General features: G+C 55.0%; 1 protein-coding gene across 1 annotated transcript in view; it reads right to left on the bottom strand.

The window, feature by feature from the left end:
• Window positions 1–691: 691 nt before the first annotated feature.
• Window positions 692–20,230, bottom strand: part of ATP13A4 (ATPase 13A4) — a 33,349-nt gene continuing 13,810 nt past the window's right edge. The window contains exons 8-30 of the mRNA XM_029286759.1: window positions 19,748–19,820; window positions 17,463–17,594; window positions 16,784–16,957; window positions 16,101–16,258; window positions 14,705–14,893; window positions 13,678–13,739; window positions 12,172–12,322; window positions 11,428–11,484; window positions 9,900–10,053; window positions 9,154–9,265; window positions 8,733–8,857; window positions 8,030–8,193; window positions 7,413–7,532; window positions 7,213–7,292; window positions 7,057–7,099; window positions 5,910–6,019; window positions 5,195–5,291; window positions 4,610–4,682; window positions 3,880–4,054; window positions 2,560–2,744; window positions 2,265–2,353; window positions 1,930–2,010; window positions 692–922 (exon numbers count right to left, since the gene is read on the bottom strand). Of these exons, the coding sequence (XP_029142592.1) occupies window positions 692–922; window positions 1,930–2,010; window positions 2,265–2,353; window positions 2,560–2,744; window positions 3,880–4,054; window positions 4,610–4,682; window positions 5,195–5,291; window positions 5,910–6,019; window positions 7,057–7,099; window positions 7,213–7,292; window positions 7,413–7,532; window positions 8,030–8,193; window positions 8,733–8,857; window positions 9,154–9,265; window positions 9,900–10,053; window positions 11,428–11,484; window positions 12,172–12,322; window positions 13,678–13,739; window positions 14,705–14,893; window positions 16,101–16,258; window positions 16,784–16,957; window positions 17,463–17,594; window positions 19,748–19,820 (2,835 nt within the window). The remainder of the gene's footprint in view (window positions 923–1,929; window positions 2,011–2,264; window positions 2,354–2,559; window positions 2,745–3,879; window positions 4,055–4,609; window positions 4,683–5,194; window positions 5,292–5,909; window positions 6,020–7,056; window positions 7,100–7,212; window positions 7,293–7,412; window positions 7,533–8,029; window positions 8,194–8,732; window positions 8,858–9,153; window positions 9,266–9,899; window positions 10,054–11,427; window positions 11,485–12,171; window positions 12,323–13,677; window positions 13,740–14,704; window positions 14,894–16,100; window positions 16,259–16,783; window positions 16,958–17,462; window positions 17,595–19,747; window positions 19,821–20,230) is intronic.

Here is a 20,230-nt window from a genome sequence, read left to right as displayed (position 1 = left end):
GCCTGTTTCTACCAGGAGAGATGACGGTCCCAGAAAAGGACCCGGGAGATTCCTCAGACACCCCAATAGGGGGAAATGGGGGGGACTTTCTGGGCCTCGAGAAAGGCAGGAGAGACGCCTGCTGGCGAAGGATGGGAAGGAAAGGAAGAGGGGACCCTGGGTGGGGAAGGGAGCAGGAAGCTGGGCCAGATCTGAGGAGTGAAGGGCTGGCAGAGAAGCTGCCTTCACACACGACCCTTTGGCAGCTGCAGACATCTGGGGGGCAGAAGGGCGAGGAAGGCTGTCCCTGGGTTTGGGGCAGGGGGAGCTGAAGCAGCTGCGACCCCTTCCAGCCCCTCTTTGGCCCAGGGCTGCCCAGCAGAAGCTTCTGGAGCAAGCCCACTCCCCCCCTAGGATGTGGGGCATCCTTGTGGCTTAACAGGGCAGGGTCTTAGGGGACCTTCCCCACATCTGATCCCTTTGGGACCCTCCAGACGACCCCTCCATCAGGGCAGGTGGACTCACCGCCCCTCCCCCAGCTCTTTCCCAGGCTCCCAATGGGGCTTCCCTCCCTGCTCCTGCCTCCCCACTGCTGACCCCCTGGTAGGCATCTCCCGGCTGCTCTCCGGTGCCCCCGAGATCCACAGGCAAGGGGCATCCAGGGCCGGTGCCTTGAGGTTGGGCCAGCCGTGCTGCCAGCAGAGACTCGGCCTCAGCATTTGTGGCACGGCTGCTCGTGGCTCACGAAGGCCGGGTTGGAGTAGGCGGGGCCCGGCCCTTCGAGGGGGACAACCGTGGAGCTCGAGACGTCCGTCCTGTCGATGGGGGGCCAGGCCGGGTCCTCCTGCAGGGCCCGCTGGAGCTGTTTGTAGCGGCTGCTGGACTGGTACCCCACGGCCCTCTTGATCCACTGCCAGAGCGCCCGGTTCTCTATCAGCCATTCCTGCAGGGGGAGGAAGGCAGAGCGGGGGTCAGCAGGCCACAGCAGGGGACAAAATCCCCCCCCAGCCCACCATTTTGGATTGGCAGGAATGGTGGTGCTGCAAAGAAGTGCAAAACAGGTGCAAAGAAGAGCAACTGAGATGATCAAAGGCCTGAAGACAAAAACATATGAAGAACAGCTGCGGGATTTGGGAATGGCCAGTCTAGAGAAAAGTAGCACTAAGGGGGACATGACAACAGCCTTCCAGTATTTGAGGGGCTGCCACAAAGAAGAGTGGGGGTCAATGTATTTTCTAAAGCACCAGAAGGTAAGACTAGAAGCAACGGATGGAAACTGACCAAAGAGAGAAGCAACCTGGAACTAAGGAGAAACTTCCTAACAGTGAGGACAATCAACCAGTGGAACAGGAATTGCCTCCAGAAGTTGTGGCTGCTCCATCACTGGAGGCTTTTAAGATGAGATTGGGCAGGGTCTCCTGCCTGAGCAGGGGGTTGGACTAGAAGACCTCCAAGGTCCCGTCCAGCTCTATTCTGAGTCTGATTCAGTGCAGGATGCAACAAGCAGGAAACAAAGGCTCCCCCCCCCAAGGGATCGCCAGGCCTGGGGAACTGGATGGCCGGTGGGGAGGGGTCAGTGAGTACCAAACTACAGAAATGCCTGTCCTGCCCTTCCACCCTTCCTGCTGTGGGGCACGGGTGGGGGGGCACCTAGCCGACAGGGCCGGAAGGGGGCAGCTCTCCTCCTACTTCCAGGCCATCCACGGGGGGGGGGGGGAGCTTGTTTCCAGCTACTGGAACGCAGGAAGGCAGAAACGGAGATTTCCTTCACAGGGAGCCAAATGCCCCCCCAGCCTCAGAGCAGATGCCAGCCGTGCCACCCTCTGCCCACAGACGGACTGGCACGGGGGAGGGGGCATTGCACAGAGCAGGGGCTGTGGCCAAGCCCCCATGGAATCCTGAGGGGGGGAGTTTTTGGCTGCGGGGGGGGCAAAGCAGGACCCCACTCACCTCCACAGCGAAGGAGGCGATGAAGGCGACCAGCAGCAGCCCAAGGAGCCAGACCCTCCAGAGGGAGGGGGTGCATACCAGCTGTGGGGGGGAGAGATGGCAGGGAGGGGGGGAGAGAGGGGGGAGAAAGAGGGTGGGCTCTGCCTCTTGCCCCCTCCACCCGACCCCCCACACCTTCCAGGCCATCGGCTGAGCCTTCTGCCACGCTCAGGAGGCCGGAAGGGGCTCACCTGACGCTCTGCCAGCCCCACCTTGGCCAGGCTGAGAAGTGGGTCTCTGGGATGGGCACCCCCCAGACCCCCTGTGGCCAGCCCCCACCCCTCCCTCCTGCTTACCTCCATCTGGGCGTAGAGTCCCTCGAAATTGGCGAAGAGGAAGAAGAGGCAGACGGCCAGCTGCACCGTCAGGGCCCCCATGAAGAGGTCTGGGGGAAGGAAAGGGTTGGGGGGTGAGGAGAGGGGGGCCCAGGAAGGAGGCGCCAAGGGCCGGTGCCAGCAGGGAAAGGGGCGCAGGGATGGAGGCTGCAAGCTCCCAGGGCCCCCTCCCCGCCTGGCCTCCGGTGGGGACCCCTGGTCGCTCAGCCCCCCCAGCAAGGCTCCCCCTCCCCTGCCTCTGCTTGGGGGCTCTCACAGTTTTTGTAGACGGGCTCCCGGAAGGGCTTCCCCTTGGAGAAGACCAGGGCCACCGCCAGGCAGTTGAGGGTGCAAAGGAGCCACACGCTGCTGTTCTCGTAGCTCTGGAAGCCGTCCCTGGGGGGCAGGGGGGCTCTGGGCCCAGGGCTCGGGGGGTGAGTGGCGTTCACGGGGGAGCAGGCGCTGGAAGGAAATGGGGGGGGAGACCTCAATTATTCATTGTTTATTTGTTTATTACATTTATATAATTAGAGCATAGGATCCTAGAGCTGGAAGGGACCTCAGAGGCCTTCTAGTCCAACCCCCCCCGCTCAAGGCAGGAGACATTATACCATCAAATGGCTGTCCAGTCTATTAATAGAATAGAATAGAACGGAACGGAACGGAACGGAACGGGATGGGACAGGAAGGGATGGGATGGAATAGAGAAGGAGTGGAGTAGAGTGGAGTGGAGTAGTTTAGAGTAGAGTAGAGTAGAGTAGAGTAGAGTAGAGTAGAGTAGAGTAGAGTAGAGTAGAGTAGAGAAGAGAAGAGAAGAGAAGAGAAGAGAAGAGAAGAGAAGAGAAGAGAATAGAATAGAATAGAATAGAATAGAATAGAATAGAATAGAATAGAAATCTTTATTGGGAATAGAATAGAATAGAATAGAATAGAATAGAATAGAATAGAATAGAATAGAATAGAATAGAATAGAATAGAATGGAACAGAACGGAACGGAACGGGACAGGAAGGGATGGGATGGAATAGAGAATAGAGTGGAGTGGAGTGGAGTGGAGTGGAGTGGAGTGGAGTGGAGTGGAGTGGAGTGGAGTGGAGTAGAGTAGAGTAGAGTAGAGTAGAGTAGAGTAGAGTAGAGTAGGTAGAGTAGAGTAGAGTAGGTAGAGTAGAGTAGAGTAGGAGTAGAGTGGAGAATAGAATAGAATAGAATAGAATAGAAATAGAGCAGAGCTCGAAGGGACCTTGGAGGTCTTCTAGTCCAGCCCCCTGTTCAAGCAGGAGAACCTATAACCTATTAACAGAAGTCCACTCCCGTACTGTCTCACCATGTTCTTGGTGTTCAACCTGTGTTGTTAATTTTAATACTGCCATATTTATGCTTTTATGCCTTTGAAGGCTGCTCAGAGTGGATAGTGAGACGGGGGTGGCACGTGAATTAGAATAAATTGGGACCCCAGAGTTCCCTGGGCTTCAACAGAGGCAGCCATCTTAGCCAATGCAGCTGGGTCTGTGCCTCGGCTCTCCTGGCCTCCCCACACTCTATTGGGGGGGGAGGACGGGGCCTCCATGCCGTGGGACCGGGGGGGGGGTCTGGCCTACCTGTGGATGTCGCTGGGGGAGTACCAGAGCTGCTGCTGCACCATCAGGAAGCCGCAGAGCTGCACTGCCAGGCTGAAGAGGAGGTTCAGCACCACGGAGAGCAGCAGCGGAGGGGCCAGCAGCTGCGTGGGGGGCCGGTAGGGCGCCAGCCCAGGGTGGGGCCCGTTCAGGCTCACTGCAAGGGGGGGTAGAAGGTGGGGCAGCTGCTCTACACACACACACACACACACACCTGGCCAGAGCAGCTCCAAGGGGGCCAAGCACCACCCTGGGCTTTGGGAAGGCAGATCCCAGCCCGGAGACTTGGCCCAGCAGGCGTGGAGACGGGGCTTCAGGGACCCTGAAGGAACCCCCACATTTTATGCCTGCAGGGTCCCCCTTGGCAGGGAGGGCATCATTTCTCACAGGAGAAAAAGGGGGAGCCGGTGCCAGCTTTCCTCTTGGCACACAAGCGCACTGGCGGCCGGAAGGAAGCAGGGTCTGCCCCTAAAGGGGGCTCCCCCACCCTGCACCAAGCCTGCTTTGCCCGGCCAGAGAGAGGCCCCTGCCAGGCCCAAAGGAGATCCTCTCTTGAGCCCGTTGCTTGGCAGAGCAGAGGTGGCTGCCCAGGCAGAACCAGGCCTGTGTAGGGTGCGTGGGTGGGGTCCTTCCTGGGTCTTAGCAAGGCCCTGGCTAGCTTTCCACACAGGAAGTCCCGCCTCTTCTCCTGGCGTGATCGGGGGCGGCTTACTTGTCATCCCAATGACGGTGGTGATGGCCAGGTCTAGGAAGAGGAACTGGTAATTCGCAAAGGAGTTGAGTTGCTGAAAGCGAGAAGCACAATTGGAGGTCTTGAGTCCCAGAAGAGGGTCTCTCTCCTTCCAGCCCCAGACCTTCTGACTGGAGGAGAGGGGAAGGGGTGGGGGCTTCGGCTTCCCACAAAACTAGGCGAACGCCAGCCAGCTCGTTGCAGCGGCTCCCTGGAGCAGAACTCCGGGCTTGGCCAGCCACCCTCCCTTGTTGTTTTGCTGCTAGTTGGCAAAAGCTCGGTCCGAACTGCCAGCCCCTTAAGGCCCCCCTCCCCATATAGCTGTCGGGCAGGAGGTGCAGCGCCCAGGGGGCAAAGAAAGAAGCCCAGACTAGTGGGCTTCTCTTGGCAGGAAAGACAGCCCATTCACAAGAGCCCTCTGACCCAGGTCTGGTGGTCCAGAGGGTAGCAACCTTCCAATGCTGGCCCTTGCCAGGAAGATGCCTGGTTCCTGGTGGGACCAACCCCTGCAGCGCCCCCTCCCCACTCCGGTTCTGGAAAAGAAGAAGGGAGCCGCGGCCACCGTACCCAGTAGAGCAGGAGGACGCCAATGTAGGTGGCCAGGCTGAAGAGGGCCATGTACTTGAACATGCAGAAGGAGGTGACCAGGGCAGACCGGCCGTGCCTGGGGGGAAACAGGAGGGGGGGCATTAGTGAGGAGAGTGGGGCAGGGAGGGGGCTCTTTAGAGACCTCAAGACCAGGCCGGGGGGGGAGGGGAGATGGGGGTGCAGGTGGAATTGCTGCAAGGAAGAGGAAGGCAAAAACGGGGAGCTTTGGGGAGGTTTTCAGCTCCTCCAGAGACCAAGACCAGCAGGGCTCTGGGGGGGGCTTGACCCCCGCTGGAGGAGCAAAGCTGGGCCTTCCTGCCCCAGGCCTCTCCTCCTCTGGGGAGACCCTCTGCTCTGCTCAGGGCTCTTCACAGGCTCCCGGCTAGAGGCTCCTTTCCCACATGCAACAAGTAAAACCTTCAACTTCTGCTGCTCCCATCAGAGAGAGCCCAGCCTGCATCGGATGAAGGGGCTGCAGCCCCTCCCCTGAATCGGGGGAGGGGGTGTTCATAGGCAGCCCAGCTCTGCCAAAGGAGCCCCTCCCAGTACGGAGGCTCCACCTCTTTGCAAAGGCGCCCCCTCCCCACTCAGATCCTCTGCCCAAAAGACTCCGTGTGGTGTAGAACCTCAACTCAGCCCCCCCCCTTGGCACCCCTGCCCATCATCTCTCCTCGGGGCTCTGCCCGCAACCCACCTGATCAGTTCCGGCACACACTCGATGGTGGGGACCTTGGAGGTGAAGGGGGAGGCCACCGAGGCATCCTGCTCAGAGAGGGAGATCCCCGCGTGGGCTTCCTTCAGGGCCTGAAAGGGAAGAACCCGCACTCAGGGCCAGGCCGGGTCACCTGCTGGGGTGCCCTCCGCCGGGAGGATCCAAGAGGCAGATCCTGACCGGGTGCTGCTCAGGTGAATTAACCACAGAGGAGACTGAGAAAGCGAGATGGGGGAGGGGAGACCAGGGAGGGGGAAAGAGCGGGAGGGAGGACAGGGGAGGGGGAAATGGTGAGAGAGGGGAGATGGGGGAGGGGAAGGAGGGCAGGGCCCACCCACTCAAAGAAAAGCTGGCCTGGACTGGAGGGCTTTTCCAAAGAGGGGCAGAGGCTCCCGGCCGGATCAGCCAAGCCGCTCTGCCGGATTCAAGTGAGAATTAGCTGGTAGTTTCACCCAGCGGCCTCTCCCGTTCTTGTGAAGATGCTGTCAATGCTGCTAACATTGGATGTTCTTGCTTTGACAACATCTGGAGATGCAGCCTTTTTCTTTCTTATGCTTTACTCTTAGAATTAGATGATACTGGGGGAGGAGGAGGAATGTGATGGGAGTTAGTTAGACATAACAATATTGTAATAGTGTGTGAACTCAGGGCTTTTGAAATAAGAGATGGTAAGAATTGGCGGGCTGGAGAACTGGAGGGAAAGCCTGCATTTCAAACTAATTGGGGAATGTGATTTATGACTGTTAATTGGAGGAGGGAATTGTGCTTTGATACTATGTGCTCAGGGGAGGGGAATTCAAATTTTGGCTTCGCCTATGTACGTGCCGATGCGATGCTACTCGAATAAAGATTTTTTAAGGTAAACAATGCCTCGAAGTTCTTTGAAGAGTTTCATCCGTCGGAACCAGGACACATGCCAGCAACGTCTTCTGGACAGCCATTCGGTACCTGGCGAAGGTGCCCAGCCTGCTTTCCTTGGCCCCCACCCTGAGTGTGGCAGGGGGAGCCAGCCCTATTGGCCCAGGGATCCCCAAAAGGTGCCACCATTCAAGGGGTCAATTCTGCTCTGTCCCTGCCCATCGTCCAGGGAAACTCGTGCCACCGTGCTCAGCAGCGGTGGAAGACTCACCCCACAGTCGTTGGCCCCGTCTCCACACATGCCCACGTAGTAGCTGGAAGAGAGGAGAGAGCGCCCGCCCCTTTCCGTGAGTCCCGGCGAGCCCGGTAGCTGCCCCCCTTTCTGCCCAACTCCCTTTCAGGCCCCCCCCCGAGGCCCCTCACTCACTCAAGCTGCTGGAACTGTTGCACCAGGTGGGCCTTCTGAGCAGGAGACATCCGGGCAAAGACCGTCCCGTTCAGGAGCAGCTGCGGGAGAGAGCCATGGCTTCACAGGGGGGCAGACCCACAGGGAGAAGAAGGGAGCCCAGAGCAGGCTGGCCGGGCAAGCGTTTCCACCCCCCTCCGGGCTGGGGTCTCCGCACTCACCTGCGGGAGGAGCTGCCCAAAGTGCTGGCTGAAGACCTCGTAGGAGCTCCCGCTGAGGCAGAAGTGGAAGCCGCGGTCCCTGGCGGGCAGAGGGTCTCCCTCCGGCTCCAGAACCACCACCTGCAAAGGAGAAAGGAGGAACCGTGTGGGGAAAATCAGATGAAGGGGACTGTTCAATAAACAAGGAAGGGGGCCCTGCAGCTCACGATGGGGGGGGTGCAGCTACGTTTCCTCAGAGCATTCGCCGAGCGACCCCGGGGGGTCTCTGATGCAGCTGTTTGTGCGGAGACCCTTGTTCTCTGCAGCTACCCGAAGGGCAGGAAGCAAGCTCTGAGTTTCCACTTATGAATACGTACGCAATACGCGTCATTTTTCCTTTTTTCTGAAATGTATAAATATGAATGCATCTCTTTGTTTGCAGGGAGTGCCTCCCACTCCTCCAGCACTACTACTCCCTGATAATAAACCTGCAGGGAACCCTGGTGATTTCCTCTGGGTCCCGTGTTTTGATGCCCAGAGGGCACCTCCCGATGGGGTCTGGAGGGCACGGGGGCAACCCGAGAGCTTTGCCCAGCTGCTCCTGCCCCTCCCTCCCTCCCGTCCGCTGGTCCACTCACCTCTGCTCCGCTGCCTTCCTGGCTGGGATCCTCCAGCTCCTCCCAGCGGACGGAGGCCGAGGGCTGGCCCGGCTGGGTACCGGCTTCCACCAGGATCACCCGGCTGCCCTGCGGGATCATGCCCGCGTTTCTGGCCACAGTGATCGCGGTCTGAAGGTTGTCACCTGGGAAGTCGAGAAGTGGCATCGCCAACTGACCCTGGAGTTTGGGGGGTGGGGGTGGGGGTTCAGGGCCCAACCTTAAGCCTTGTCTTTAGGAAAGTTGGGCAGAAGGGCGCCCCTTGGGTGTCAGAGGGAGGCCTGCCCCCCCCCCTTTCCTTGCACAGAAGGCGATGCCTCTGCCGGTCCCAGAGAAGGACTCATTTTTGGGTTTTGCTACCCCAAAGTTTCCATCAGTCATTGCAACATCCCCCATGGGACTCCCTTGGTTCTCAGGCAGTCGTGCAGGAAGGGAAGCATGGGATATGTGGTGGTAAAGAAAGAAAACCCTCTAGGAAGAGAGGTGAAGGGGATCCTGGCAGAGGTATCCCTGCTTATGGGGTCTGGTTTGGAGACTCCCTGGAAGCCCCCCCCCCAGGATGTATCCCAGCATCCTGGATTCGCAGACCAGGATCTTGCGAAGGATGCTGAGTGGACCGTCTCCCCGGCAACAGAGCCAGGGGCTTCTCCGGCTTCCAGCTGCCTGGCCCAAATGGCGGACTCACCTGTGACCATCACGCTCCGGATGTGGGCCTGGCTGAGCTCCTGCAGGACCGGCCTGGTCTCGCTCTTCAGCCGGTTCTCCATGACCAGCAGGCCCAGGAAGGTCAGGCTGGACTCCACCTCCTCCCTGGACAGGGGAAAGGGACGGGTGTGTGGGTGGCAAGAGGGTCCTCCTCCTCCCCAGGAGAGCTCCTGTCACCCCCAAGTACCCCAAGCGAGGCTGCCTGAGGTCAGGGGGCTCAGGAGCGACCCCCTCTCTCCCAGGGGCTGGTCAGCTGCACTCCGGCCATGCTTGGGAAGCCGGGCAGGGCTGGGCTGCCTCGAGGGCCAGCAGAGGGTCCGCTCCCCGCCCCCCCTGGGCCCCCCTGGCAGGCAGCCTCAGCCCTCTCTCCTGCCCGCCTGCTGGACCCCCCAGCCCCTTACCTGGTCAGGGAGGCGACCGGTCTTCCTTCCTGCAGACGTTTGTGCGCCAGCGCGATGACTCGGAAGCCCTGGGAAGTGCAGCCCTGGAGCTCACGGGCAAAGCTGGGGGGCACTGGGGGAGGGGGAGACAGTCACACCCCGGGAAGAGCAAGCAAGGACCCCACCCCCATGCAATTGTAAGAAAGACCCCGGCCAAGACCAGGGACAGGCCTTGAACCCTCTGCACCACTCCCTCTGGACCCTCACACAAATTAGGGGTCCCACCAAGAAAGCCCCTCCCCGCCACCATTTAGATCCTCCAGCGCTGAGCCCCCGCCCCGCCCCAACTGCCAGGCTGGAACAGAGCCTCAGAATAACAGAGTTGGAAGGGACCTTGGAGGTCTTCTAGTCCAGCCCCCTGCTCAAGCAGGAGATCCTATACTAATTTCAGACAAGTCTCTTCTTGAAAGCCTCCAGTGATGGAGCACCCACAACTTCTGGTGTCAAGCAGTTCCACTGGTTAATTGTTCTGTCAGGAAGTTTCTCCTTAATTCCAGGTTGCTTCTTTCCTTGGTGAGTTTCCATCCGTTGCTTCTTGTCCTGCCTTCAGGGGCTTTGGAGAACAGGTTGACACCCACCCACCCTCCCTTTTCTTTGGGGCAGCCCCTCAGATATTGGAAGATGGCTATTCTGGTTGCATCCCCCCTCAGCCCAGCCGGGCACAGAGGGCAAAAGGTGGGGCAGGGCAATGCCAGCTGAGGGCTCACCTGTCTCTGGCTGGCAGAAACTGGCCACCATCTCTGGGGCGCCCTTCATGAAGACCTGGCCATCCCCGGGGACCTCCTGGGCCACCACCGTCATCCGTTGCAGGGCTGAAGAGAAGGGGAACTGCCGAAGGACTGCCAGGCCCTTGACGGGCACCTGGGGAGAAAGGCACGAGCTGAGACACAGGAGGGAGGGAGGGAGGCCTTGCCCTGCACCCGCGGCCATTCCTGGCCTGTCCGTATAACGCAAAATGGGATGGTGGGACATTGACAGGTCAGTGGTTATGGTAGGGGGTCTTCCAACTTGGCCCTTTTATGACTTATGGACTTCAACTCCCAGAATTCCTCAGCCAGCGTGGCACGCTGGCTGAGGAATTCTGGGAGTTGAAGTCCACAAGTCATAAAAGAGCCAAGTTGGAAGACCCCTGGGTTATGGGAACCAACGTGACACCTTTTTAGTAGACTGGCCAAGAATGAGATTTACTAGATTTATTTTTATTTATTTATTTTACAAAATTTATATGCCGCCCTTCTCCCCATGGGACTCAGGGCGGCTCACAGCATATTAAAACAATATACAAAATTACCCCTTCTAAAAACCAATTAAAATCCAAATATTAGTGGCTGTGACTATTTAAAATCATTAAAAATTATCCCTATTTAAAATTCACCCTAGGTCAGGCCCGCTTGTTGNCGGAATCGTCCGGATCTCGGGGGGTAGTTCGTTCCAGAGGGTGGGGGCACCCACAGAGAAGGCTCTCCCCCTGGGGGTCGCCAGCCGACATTGCTTGGCCGACGGCACCCTGAGGAGGCCCGCTCTGTGGGAGCGTACCGGTCTGTGGGAGGGAATCTGCGGCAGAAGGCGGTCTCGGAGGTAGCCAGGACCGATGCCAAGTCATGTGACCCAGCCCCAAATCAGCTGTTGGCATCCCAGCGCCCCAGTTCTGCTCTCCCTCTGCCCACTGGCAGCAGCTGGAGTAACAACTCTGCCTAGTCGGAGGTGGGAACCAGACAGAGGCTTTGGCCCCTCCCCTCCCTCAAAGGAGACCTCATCGGCCTGGCAGGGGATTTGGCCAAAACTTTGGGTGGCTACCCAACTGGCAGAAGGTCCACCCTGGTGTCCATGAGCACCAGGAGTGGATCCACTGAAGGCTCCAAACTCGCTCGCTCAACCACTTGGACCATAAGCAAGACGAGCGCCCCAGTTGGTCCAGAGTCAAGCAGACACAGCTGGCACCCATTGCCCTCCCCCCTCGAAGGAGCCAAGAGGAAGCCGGTGCCAGTTCAGAGTGTCCTGTTCTCAACCACTCACGGGCGGTGGGCAAGATCAGACCGAATGGCACCTAGGCTTGGTCCCTGGGCACCGCCAGAGGCCCCTCTGATCCCTGCTTGCATGCAAGGCTCCTCTGGGCGAGACATGGGCAAAATGCCACGTTAATGCCGGTTTGAACAGATTTATAAGTAAAGGCACAAAGGAAGAAAAGAGATTCTTTTCTCTGCTAAGGGCTGACAAAAGGCACCGGGCAGTTACCTCCACAGCTTCGGGTCCTGGTCTGACCATCAGAACATTTGCTGGTCCTCCTTCCCACTCAACGGAATCCACAAGTTCCTGTTGTTTTAAGCGGAAGGAAAAGTTATTATTATTATTATTATTATTTTAATTTGTATACCGCCCTTCTCCCATAGGACTCAGCAGGAGGGCTGGGCCTTACGTTTCTCTGAAAGGTGGATGAGGTTATGTTGAAAAGAGGAGCTACACAGCTTCAAGAAATAGACTGTTCCGGTAAGGTCAGACGGGGGGAAAGAAACTTGGGCCTGTCGATGGCCGTAGGGCAGGGGTGGGCAACTAGGGCCCCTTTACGACCGGTGGATTTCAACTCTCAGAATTCCTGAGCCAGCCAAAGGGGATACATCGTGACATCATCAACATGCAAATGAGGCAATGATGTGATTCGTGTCCTTTGAGTGATGGCATCCCCACCTAGGTGGCCTCCCTGGGTCTTGAACTGATGGGGAAGCCAATTGCATGTTTGGTGACGTGCCAGGGCTCGGGGAAGAGAGACAGTGGCTGAACAGGGGTGAAATGGGTCAATTGGCATTTGAGCTTGGCCAGAGGAAAGGTGGCACCCCAAGGATGTCACCAGGAAGCAGCCCACAGACCGGGCTTCCCCCTCAGTTCACACACCCAGACTTCCTCCACGTCCCACGTCAGGGGGCACCAACAGGACCAATCCCAGATTTAGGCTAATTCCAAAAGAACAACATGGAGCTTCACCCAGTGAGTTGCCTCAAACATCTTGAGGTCCAGCGGATCCCCCTGAATCTTCCCGTCCAGGACCATCAAGGAGTGGCAGCAGGCCATGGCTGCATACGCCGGGCCCCAGGACATCGGCTGGCCAGAAGAGAAGCGATGGACCTCCTGGAAGCTGGGGTGGAGGCAATCAGTCACACACTTTTACACAAGCCACCGTAGATGACCCACAGAGGCAAGAAACTGACCACCACTGAAGGTATGTTTAGTTGCCTTGAGTTTTGAGCCTCTGAGTCTCCCCAGAAATTGTGTTTCAACTCTTGCTATTCTTCTACAAGACCTGTGCCACACACCCACACACACCCCAGTGCTTTGCAAGCATTGTTGTGCCATCATTCTGAAACGGATAACCCTGGGTGGCGAGTCTAGCTACTTGGAGAACCCTCCAGGAGGCAAGGAGATCTTGTGAACATCTGATGGGACACAGCGAAAACCCTCCTGGATTTAGCAAGGTGAAATGGTTCTGGAACCTACCTGGAGTTCCTGAGGAAGAAGAGCAAGATCCACCTTCTGGGGAGTTGCAGATCTTATTATGGGATTTCACACAAGTGAATTTCTGAGGTGCAAAGTAGATGCCCTCAACTGAAGCTTGGCTTCATGGACATGTCGGTCCACGTTTTGGGCAGTAACACTAAGGTTGCTTGCCACTGCCTTTTTCTGGGGTGATTTTGGACTTTCTAGTCTAGCCTCAGCAGGTGGCAGCCCCGTCACCCATTCAAGTGCTAACCAGGCCCGACCCTACTTAGCTTCCATGTCAGATAAGATTACTCAGAAGTTGCCCTCTGCAGAGGCTCCGGATTTCAGAGAGACATCAGTGAGTAGAAGGTTCAGGACATTTATAGTTACCCAGGTTCCAACATTGGCTAGACAAGATTACAGCTTATGACCATTTGTTTACCAACCTTGGGAAGTTATGGCAGCACTGAAAAAAACCGTTTGCCTATGACAGCAGTAGGCAACCTCGGCTCTTTTATGACGCATGGACTTCAACTCCCAGAATTCCTGAGTCAGCATAGCTGACTCAGGAATTCTGGGAGTTGAAGTCCATGCGTCATAAAAGAGCCGAGGTTGCCTAGCCCTGGCCTATGACTTCAGTTGCAGCATCCCCAGGGTCACGTGATCTCAATTTGAGGATACGGCACTCGGCATGCATTCATGTCGGCTGTGGCATCCCCAGGTGACCTCAACTTGTAACCTTCCTGGAGGGTTTCCAACAAACAAAGCCAATGGGGAAATCTTGATTCACTTAACAACCACTGCAAAAACAGTTTTAATATTGGGCATGACTCAACTGGGGATAATCTGAACAACGGGAGCCAATATTTCCATTCCTGAGCAACGTGATCGTTCAATTGCATCACTTAGCAACGGAAATTCTTGTGACCCAGTTGTGGTACGTTCCACTTCTTAAATATATCAACTGAATTTTAAAAACAAAATGCAGGAGAGCAGAAATCCATAGCTAGGTACCTCTTTCCTTCAGCCAAGACAATGCCCCAGAGGTCCAGCCCATCTTCAGTGAGGGTGCCCGTCTGCCAGTGGGCAAAGAGAAAACAGGAAAGCACAGTCAGGGTGTGGAGAGAGTTGGTGAATAATCTGGGGGTCCTCCTGGGGCCCTGAGCTGCTACCCAAAGACAGTAGCCAGCTATGGCCGGGGGGGGGGTGTCTTTGCGCAGACTGCTCTCATGCGCCAATTGGGTCTGTTCCTGGCCTGGGGTCTCTGCTCACCAACCATCACACTTCAGTGCAATGCATTCTACATGGGGCTGCCCTTGAAGACTGCTCAGAAGCTGGGGCAGAACATGGCAATTTGTGCAGTCTTGAGTGCATAGTTTGCCCTGCATCACCATTACTGGGCTTGGGGAGCAATTCAAGATGAGGGTCACCATCTACTATATAAAGCACTTCATGGCAGGGGATCAGGTGACCTCATGTCACCAGGCTGCCTCAGTCGCCACCTCAGGTTCTGCACATGAGCACTTTGGTCAGCAAAATGAGTTCACGACACATCCCAGCAGCCTCAAAAGGCATCACCCCTCTCGTTCCTTCCTAAATGGTTACTCTCTTCCGTCAAAGATAGGAAACCAGGAGAGTGTCCAGGCAGTTCAAATGAATATAGGTTTATTGCATGCTAAAGTTCTCTACAAGAATCTGAACTACTAATTGTCCAAGCAGGTGGGCGGCAGAGAAGAGTCCAGGGAATTCACGGACTTAGATCTCTTGTGAGCCCAAAAGGACTCAAGAGTGATGACGCGTTTGACCCTTCCGTCCCTCGGGCTCAGCCTGGTCACCTCCTCCTTAGACAGGGCCACTGGGTGACAAAGAGTCTTCCCCACCAGTTCTCCATCCTTCCTACCACTAAGCCAAGGATTGAAGAACTTTGACTTGCAAGCCTTCAGAATTGTTGCTACCCAGCGACCTGTTGTCATCCACCTCATTTGTCTCCCAGCACCGTCAAGCTGAAATCCGTGGTTCCCTTGGGAGTGAAAACACTCACCTTGTCGAAGCAGATGAGGTTCAGCTGGCCGCAGACGTTAATCCTCTGGGGACTGATGCAAAAAATCCCCTTTTTCTTCAACCTCCTCTGGGTGTAGATGATCCCCGTGGTCAGAGCGGCAGGCAGAGCTGGGGGCACGGCGATTGTGATGACGTCCAGGGCTTTCTTCACCACCTCACCGGCCTCTTGCTGAGGGACATGTGGAAGGAAGGAGGGCGGCGGTCAGCAAGGTCGGGCAGGGAAGTCAGGTCTAGAGGCCAAGGGATGTGGGTGCTAAACCAGCTTTCACCCTCCTGCCAGGGAAATCCTTGACAAGGAGGTTCTCCGGAAAGTCATCTTCCAAGGAAGACCAAGGAGGCAACCAGCTGCCTTCCAGATGTTTTTGGACTATAACTTTCATCAGCCCAAGCCAGCCTGGCCAGTAACATGTGACTGTGGGAATGGTCATTTGAAACATCCAAAGCTCACAGGTGAGTAGGGGTTGGACTAGATGACCTCCAAGGTCCCTTCCAACTTTATTATTGTTGTTGTTGTTGTTGTTGTTAATTGGCCAAGGGAACCAAAAACGGACGGACCCAATCCATGTCACCCTTCTCATACTAGAATCAGGATGGATGGATGGATGGATGGATTGATGGATTTGTTTGTTTGTTTGTTTGTTTGTTTATTATGGGGTGCCTTTGGGTCGATTCCTGGCAATTGCCTGGACCAACCAGCCCTGCAATTTTCCTGGCAAATTTGAAAGTGGAACACAACTCTGGGTGGCTAATAACAATAATAAAATCAATATTATAATAATAATAATAATAATAATAATAATAATAATAATAATAATAATAATAATAATAATAATAATAATAATAATAATAATAATAATAATAATAATAAATCAAGATGAATCAGGAACCTTATACCCATTCATCTGTACTGTCCCTCAGGCAACAACTTGACTGCAAGTTTTTGATGGCTTTCTAGAAGATTAAAAGGGCGAGGGCCTAGCAGATCTCAAGGGGAAAACACTAGATGGCAACATTTAAGGAAGGGGTCTGCAGTGCCTCCTCTATCCAATCTGGTGGATAGATCTTAGCCTTTATCTAGATCCTTCTAGACCGGGGGGGGGGGTGCCCAAGCTTTTTCACTTTTAAGATTTGTGGACTTCAACTCTGGGAATTCTGGGAGTTGAAGTCCACAACTCTTAAAATAGCCAAGGTTGGATACCCCTGTTCTAGACTAAAGCTATGATAACTGCAGCACTTATCGATTCTGAACCACTGCTTGAACCATGGATTTGTATGTAGAGCCACCAGCAGGATTAACCGAGCAAGGAAGGGGCTTCCCTCCCTATGCCCCCTCCAGAAGCCCTTGGGCAGCCTCTGCCATGCCCCCCGCTGCTCACCCCATTTATTACAAAGACACAGACAGCGTAGACCATTCCAATGCCAGCCATCACGACGAGACACAAGAGAAACTGCATGGCATCCCGGTAGAGGCGGAAGTTCATCGGCTTGGGATACAGGATGGACCTCACCAGGTCTCCCTTGGCTGTGTTGAAACCTGAGGTGGTGAAGAAGAGAGAGGGGCAGCTACGGTTAGATCCCTCCCAAGGATGGGAGGTGAGGGAAGACAGGTTGGGCTTACAGAGTTATTGCTCAGTTCCTGCAGAGTCTAGAGTGGAGACAAGGTGGAGGAAGAGGAAGGTAGCATCAGACTGAAGGACAGAGACTTCCCACCCTACCTGGATCAGCATGGACAGGAAGGTGCTTTTTACAGGTGGTGGACATGACCCATAGCTACCTCATGAGTATGAGACATCCCAAACCACTGGAGGGTCACTCTGTGCATCTGTGGCTGGAGGCCACTTCAGAAGACATCTGGAGGAGGGTTGGATGTCTAGAGCAGGACCCTGAATGCTTCCCCGATCCTGACCGAATGGATGCCAGAATCAGGCAGTTTAATGAAGGGAGGGAAGAGGGGATCCCTTCCAGAAGAGTCCAGGTTTTGGGGAGAGGGCAGTTTTCTGTCCACCTCCCATTGTCCACCTTACACCTTTCTCACAATCACACATGCCTGTTCACCCACCGGTCCGCAGCACGACAGCCCTTGCTGGTCCGCCATCGTCTCCCCTCGCCTGGATGACGTCCGTCCCACAGAACAGAAGGTGCCTCTTGCTGTCCTCGGCGGAGCTGAGATGCCACGGCTGGGCGCTCTTGCAATCACGGCTCAGGCTGGTCTTGGTGACCGGAAGGCTTTCCCCTGGAGGAGACAGGAGAGGGAGGGTCAGCTGGCTCAGGAATTCTGGGAGCTGAAGTCCACAAGTCGTAAAAGAGCCAAGGTTGCCTACCCCTGCTGTAGGGGAAGGAGTGGCAGAACCCGAGGGGATGGAGTTAAAAGAGGGATCAGCCTAGCATCCTTATGTAGCCACAAGTGGACAAAGTCTAACCTCCCTTGAGTGCCATTGACCCTGAAATAACTCCTAGCAGGTGCAAATTGTGAGTTGAGAAGATTTTTAGAAGAGAACGTAGAATAACAGAGTTGGAAGGGACCCTGGAGGTCTTCTAGCCCAGCCCCCTCCTCGCGCAGGAGACCCTATATCATTTCAGACAAATGATTGTCCAGTCTCTTTTTGACAGCCTCCAGTCATGGAGCGCCCAAAACCTCTGGTTAATTATGCAGAGGCTTTTAGCAACAAACCACCTCAGCTGAAGCTTCACTTGTGGTCTTGGGAAACGGGGAAAGCCATCAAACTGGCACCGCTCACCCGTCAGCATGCCTTCATCCACGATGCACTGGCCGCTGAGCAGGAGGACATCGCAAGGCAGCAGGCTTCTGCCCTCGTCCAGGATCAGGGTGTCTCCGGGCACCAAATGGCGGGATTCCACCTCCTGGGTGCCTGTCAGAAAAAAGAGGGTCTTTGAGGGGGGGCTCTGCAGTCTTTGTGTTTCAGCCCTTCGGGTCTCCCCGGGGCTGGTCTCCCAACTGGGGCTAAGCCCAAGGAAGACCGTGCTTTGCCTCCTCCCGCCGGCTCTACCCAGGCCCCCTGTGGCCCCATTCTAGCTGGACAGCTTAGCTCAGTGATGGCGAACCTTTTAGAGACCGAGTGCCCAAACTGCAACCCCAAACCCACTTATGTATCGTCGGGTGCCGGTTGGGCGTGGCCCATTGGGTGGGCGTGGCCCATTGGGTGGGTGTGGCTGTGGTGGTAACGGCAGACTGGGTAGGACTAAAAAGTTCAATCAATCAATTCCAACTTTGCGAGATTTTTTTTTTCCACAAGAAGTTGAAATTGACTGATTGAACCTTTTTTTTTTTTTTTTGCACACAGCAGCGGAGGCCTAAAGCAAAAAGGTTTTATAAAACCCAGCTGAAGGCCTAGGACTGGGGCGACGGCGCGCGTGCCCACAGAGAGGGCTCTGCGTGCCACCTGTGGCATGCGTACTATAGGTTTGCCATCACAGGCTTAGCTCCTGCCTTTGGGGTGCTGCTCCTCATGCAGGAATGGGGGGCCCCAAAAGCTGCTGCCTCTTCCAGGCAGGCCCCTCACCCACAGCTCTGCAACTGATGAGGGAATCTAGCAAGTCCCGGTTCCTGCCCCACGCCTCCTTGTTACACATTATATGTTATGTGCTATAAATATATATGATACATGATGTATAGTATACATTAGAATAAGTCATGAGTACAGTGGGTACAAGCACATCTAGCCTTTTCATGAACCCACCGGGAAACTCACACTGGAATATGTGTGTATCGCTGACCCTGGATGCGTGTTATGAGTGAATTGCTGATGATGATACCAAGTGGGACATTGGTGGGTGCAAGGAATGCAGTGGACGGCATTTTTTCACGGAGTCACGGAACAGGGAGTGAGAATGTGCAGTTCCTGACATGACTGGAGCAAGATGGACCGTACACACGAATTCTGAGTAAACAAGCTGGGTATGAAGAGAAGTCTGGAATGAACCCAGAACTCCGAAGTGGGAGACGACTCTTCCTGGAGCAGGGGACACCCTGAGTCTGCTTCCCAGCCCACTCTGACACAGCCTGATCCCCTGTGCGGAGAGCACATGTGGGTATTGTGTGAATGTGTAGCTGTCAACCGGCATATGCAGAAAAAGAAACCCCTGGGACATAATTTTACTAGCGTATAACTTTACTGATGGGCACAGAAGAAGCAAAGACGATTCTAAAGGTTCCCAAGGGAAGCAGCATAAGTGATTTCCCCTTTTACCCATTAGCCCCTCCCCACACACACACACACACACACACACTGTCCATTGTCCACCCATCCAACGCATTCTTTGTGTTTTGAGAAACAGTCTGCACTGTTCTCATCACATAACATTGAAGTGCAGGAACTTTTTTAGGCTCTGCCGGCAGGCCTGGATCCCTGGGCCCCTCCCAGCCACCCCCAGGAATTCCACCCCTTCCCTTCTGTTTCGGTTGTCAAGCTGCAAGAAGAATTGCAAAATCCGAGTCAGCCTTAGGGTTGCCAGGTCTGCTTCCAAAAAATAGCGGACAAGCGGGGGGGGTGGGTTAAGTAGTAAAAAAAGTAGACTGTACCGCTTTAGATTACGTACCATTTCATCATAAAGCTTTTGAATAAAAAAAATGTCCACTATTTTGTGAAAAAAAATAGTGGACATAATGTGAAAAAAGTGGACTGTCCACTCAAATAGTGGACACCTGGCAACCCTAGTCAGCCTTGACAGTAGCCTAGTTGGGCAACAATACTTACAGCAACTTGAGTAGCCTCGTTGGGCATAGTTATCTGCATAGCCTTGTTGGGTATAGCTTATCGTAGTAAGCGAACTTTGAAATTAGACAAGCAATATATATATACTGTAGGTACATAAATATAAAGGAGATGATTAAGCTTAATTGCACGCTTATCTTGCTTTTCATCTGAATTACGCAAGAATAAACTCTATTTGGGGAAACTCTACTTTCAATGGTTTGAACTCAATTTTGTAACACCCTCAGGGTTCTCTCTGGTCCCTGGCTCAGACACAAAGTGGATGATGGAGGCCTCTTGGGCTGCCTTACCTGTCTGTTTGCTGAACACCTTGACCAGGACACTATTATGGGATTCCACCAGCTGGTGCAACTTCACGGATTGCTGCATGGAAGGAAAGGGAGAATCAAAACAGGAAAGAGGGGGGAGAGGGGCACATGCCAACCGATGGGCAGATGGGTAAGGGGCTAGAAAGATGCCAACAGCTAACATGTAATGCTCTATTGGAATATCCTGGAGAGACTGGAGGGGGAAGAGGTGCAGCCAGGGCGATGGCCGTATAAGAGACACCCCAGCCCACAAAAGGAATGGGATGTGGGAAGCATCTCCGAAGGGATCTTCCTGAGTTCCTGGAAAACAAAGGCAAGGAAAGTGGGGGTAGGGGTAGGGATAAAGGGAGGAGAAGGAGAAGGAGAAAGGAGAAAGGAGAAAGGAGAAAGGAGAAAGGAGAAAGGAAAAAGGAGAAAGGAAAAAGGAAAAAGGAAAAAGGAAAAAGGAAAAAGGAAAAAGGAAAA

Source organism: Protobothrops mucrosquamatus, unplaced genomic scaffold, assembly GCF_001527695.2.
Source record: "Protobothrops mucrosquamatus isolate PMUCROS unplaced genomic scaffold, P.Mucros_1.0 scaffold4836, whole genome shotgun sequence".
NCBI lineage: Eukaryota > Metazoa > Chordata > Lepidosauria > Squamata > Viperidae > Protobothrops > Protobothrops mucrosquamatus.
The sequence above is the reverse complement of the archived record's forward strand: the minus strand, read 5'-3'. Positions and strand labels throughout refer to the sequence as shown.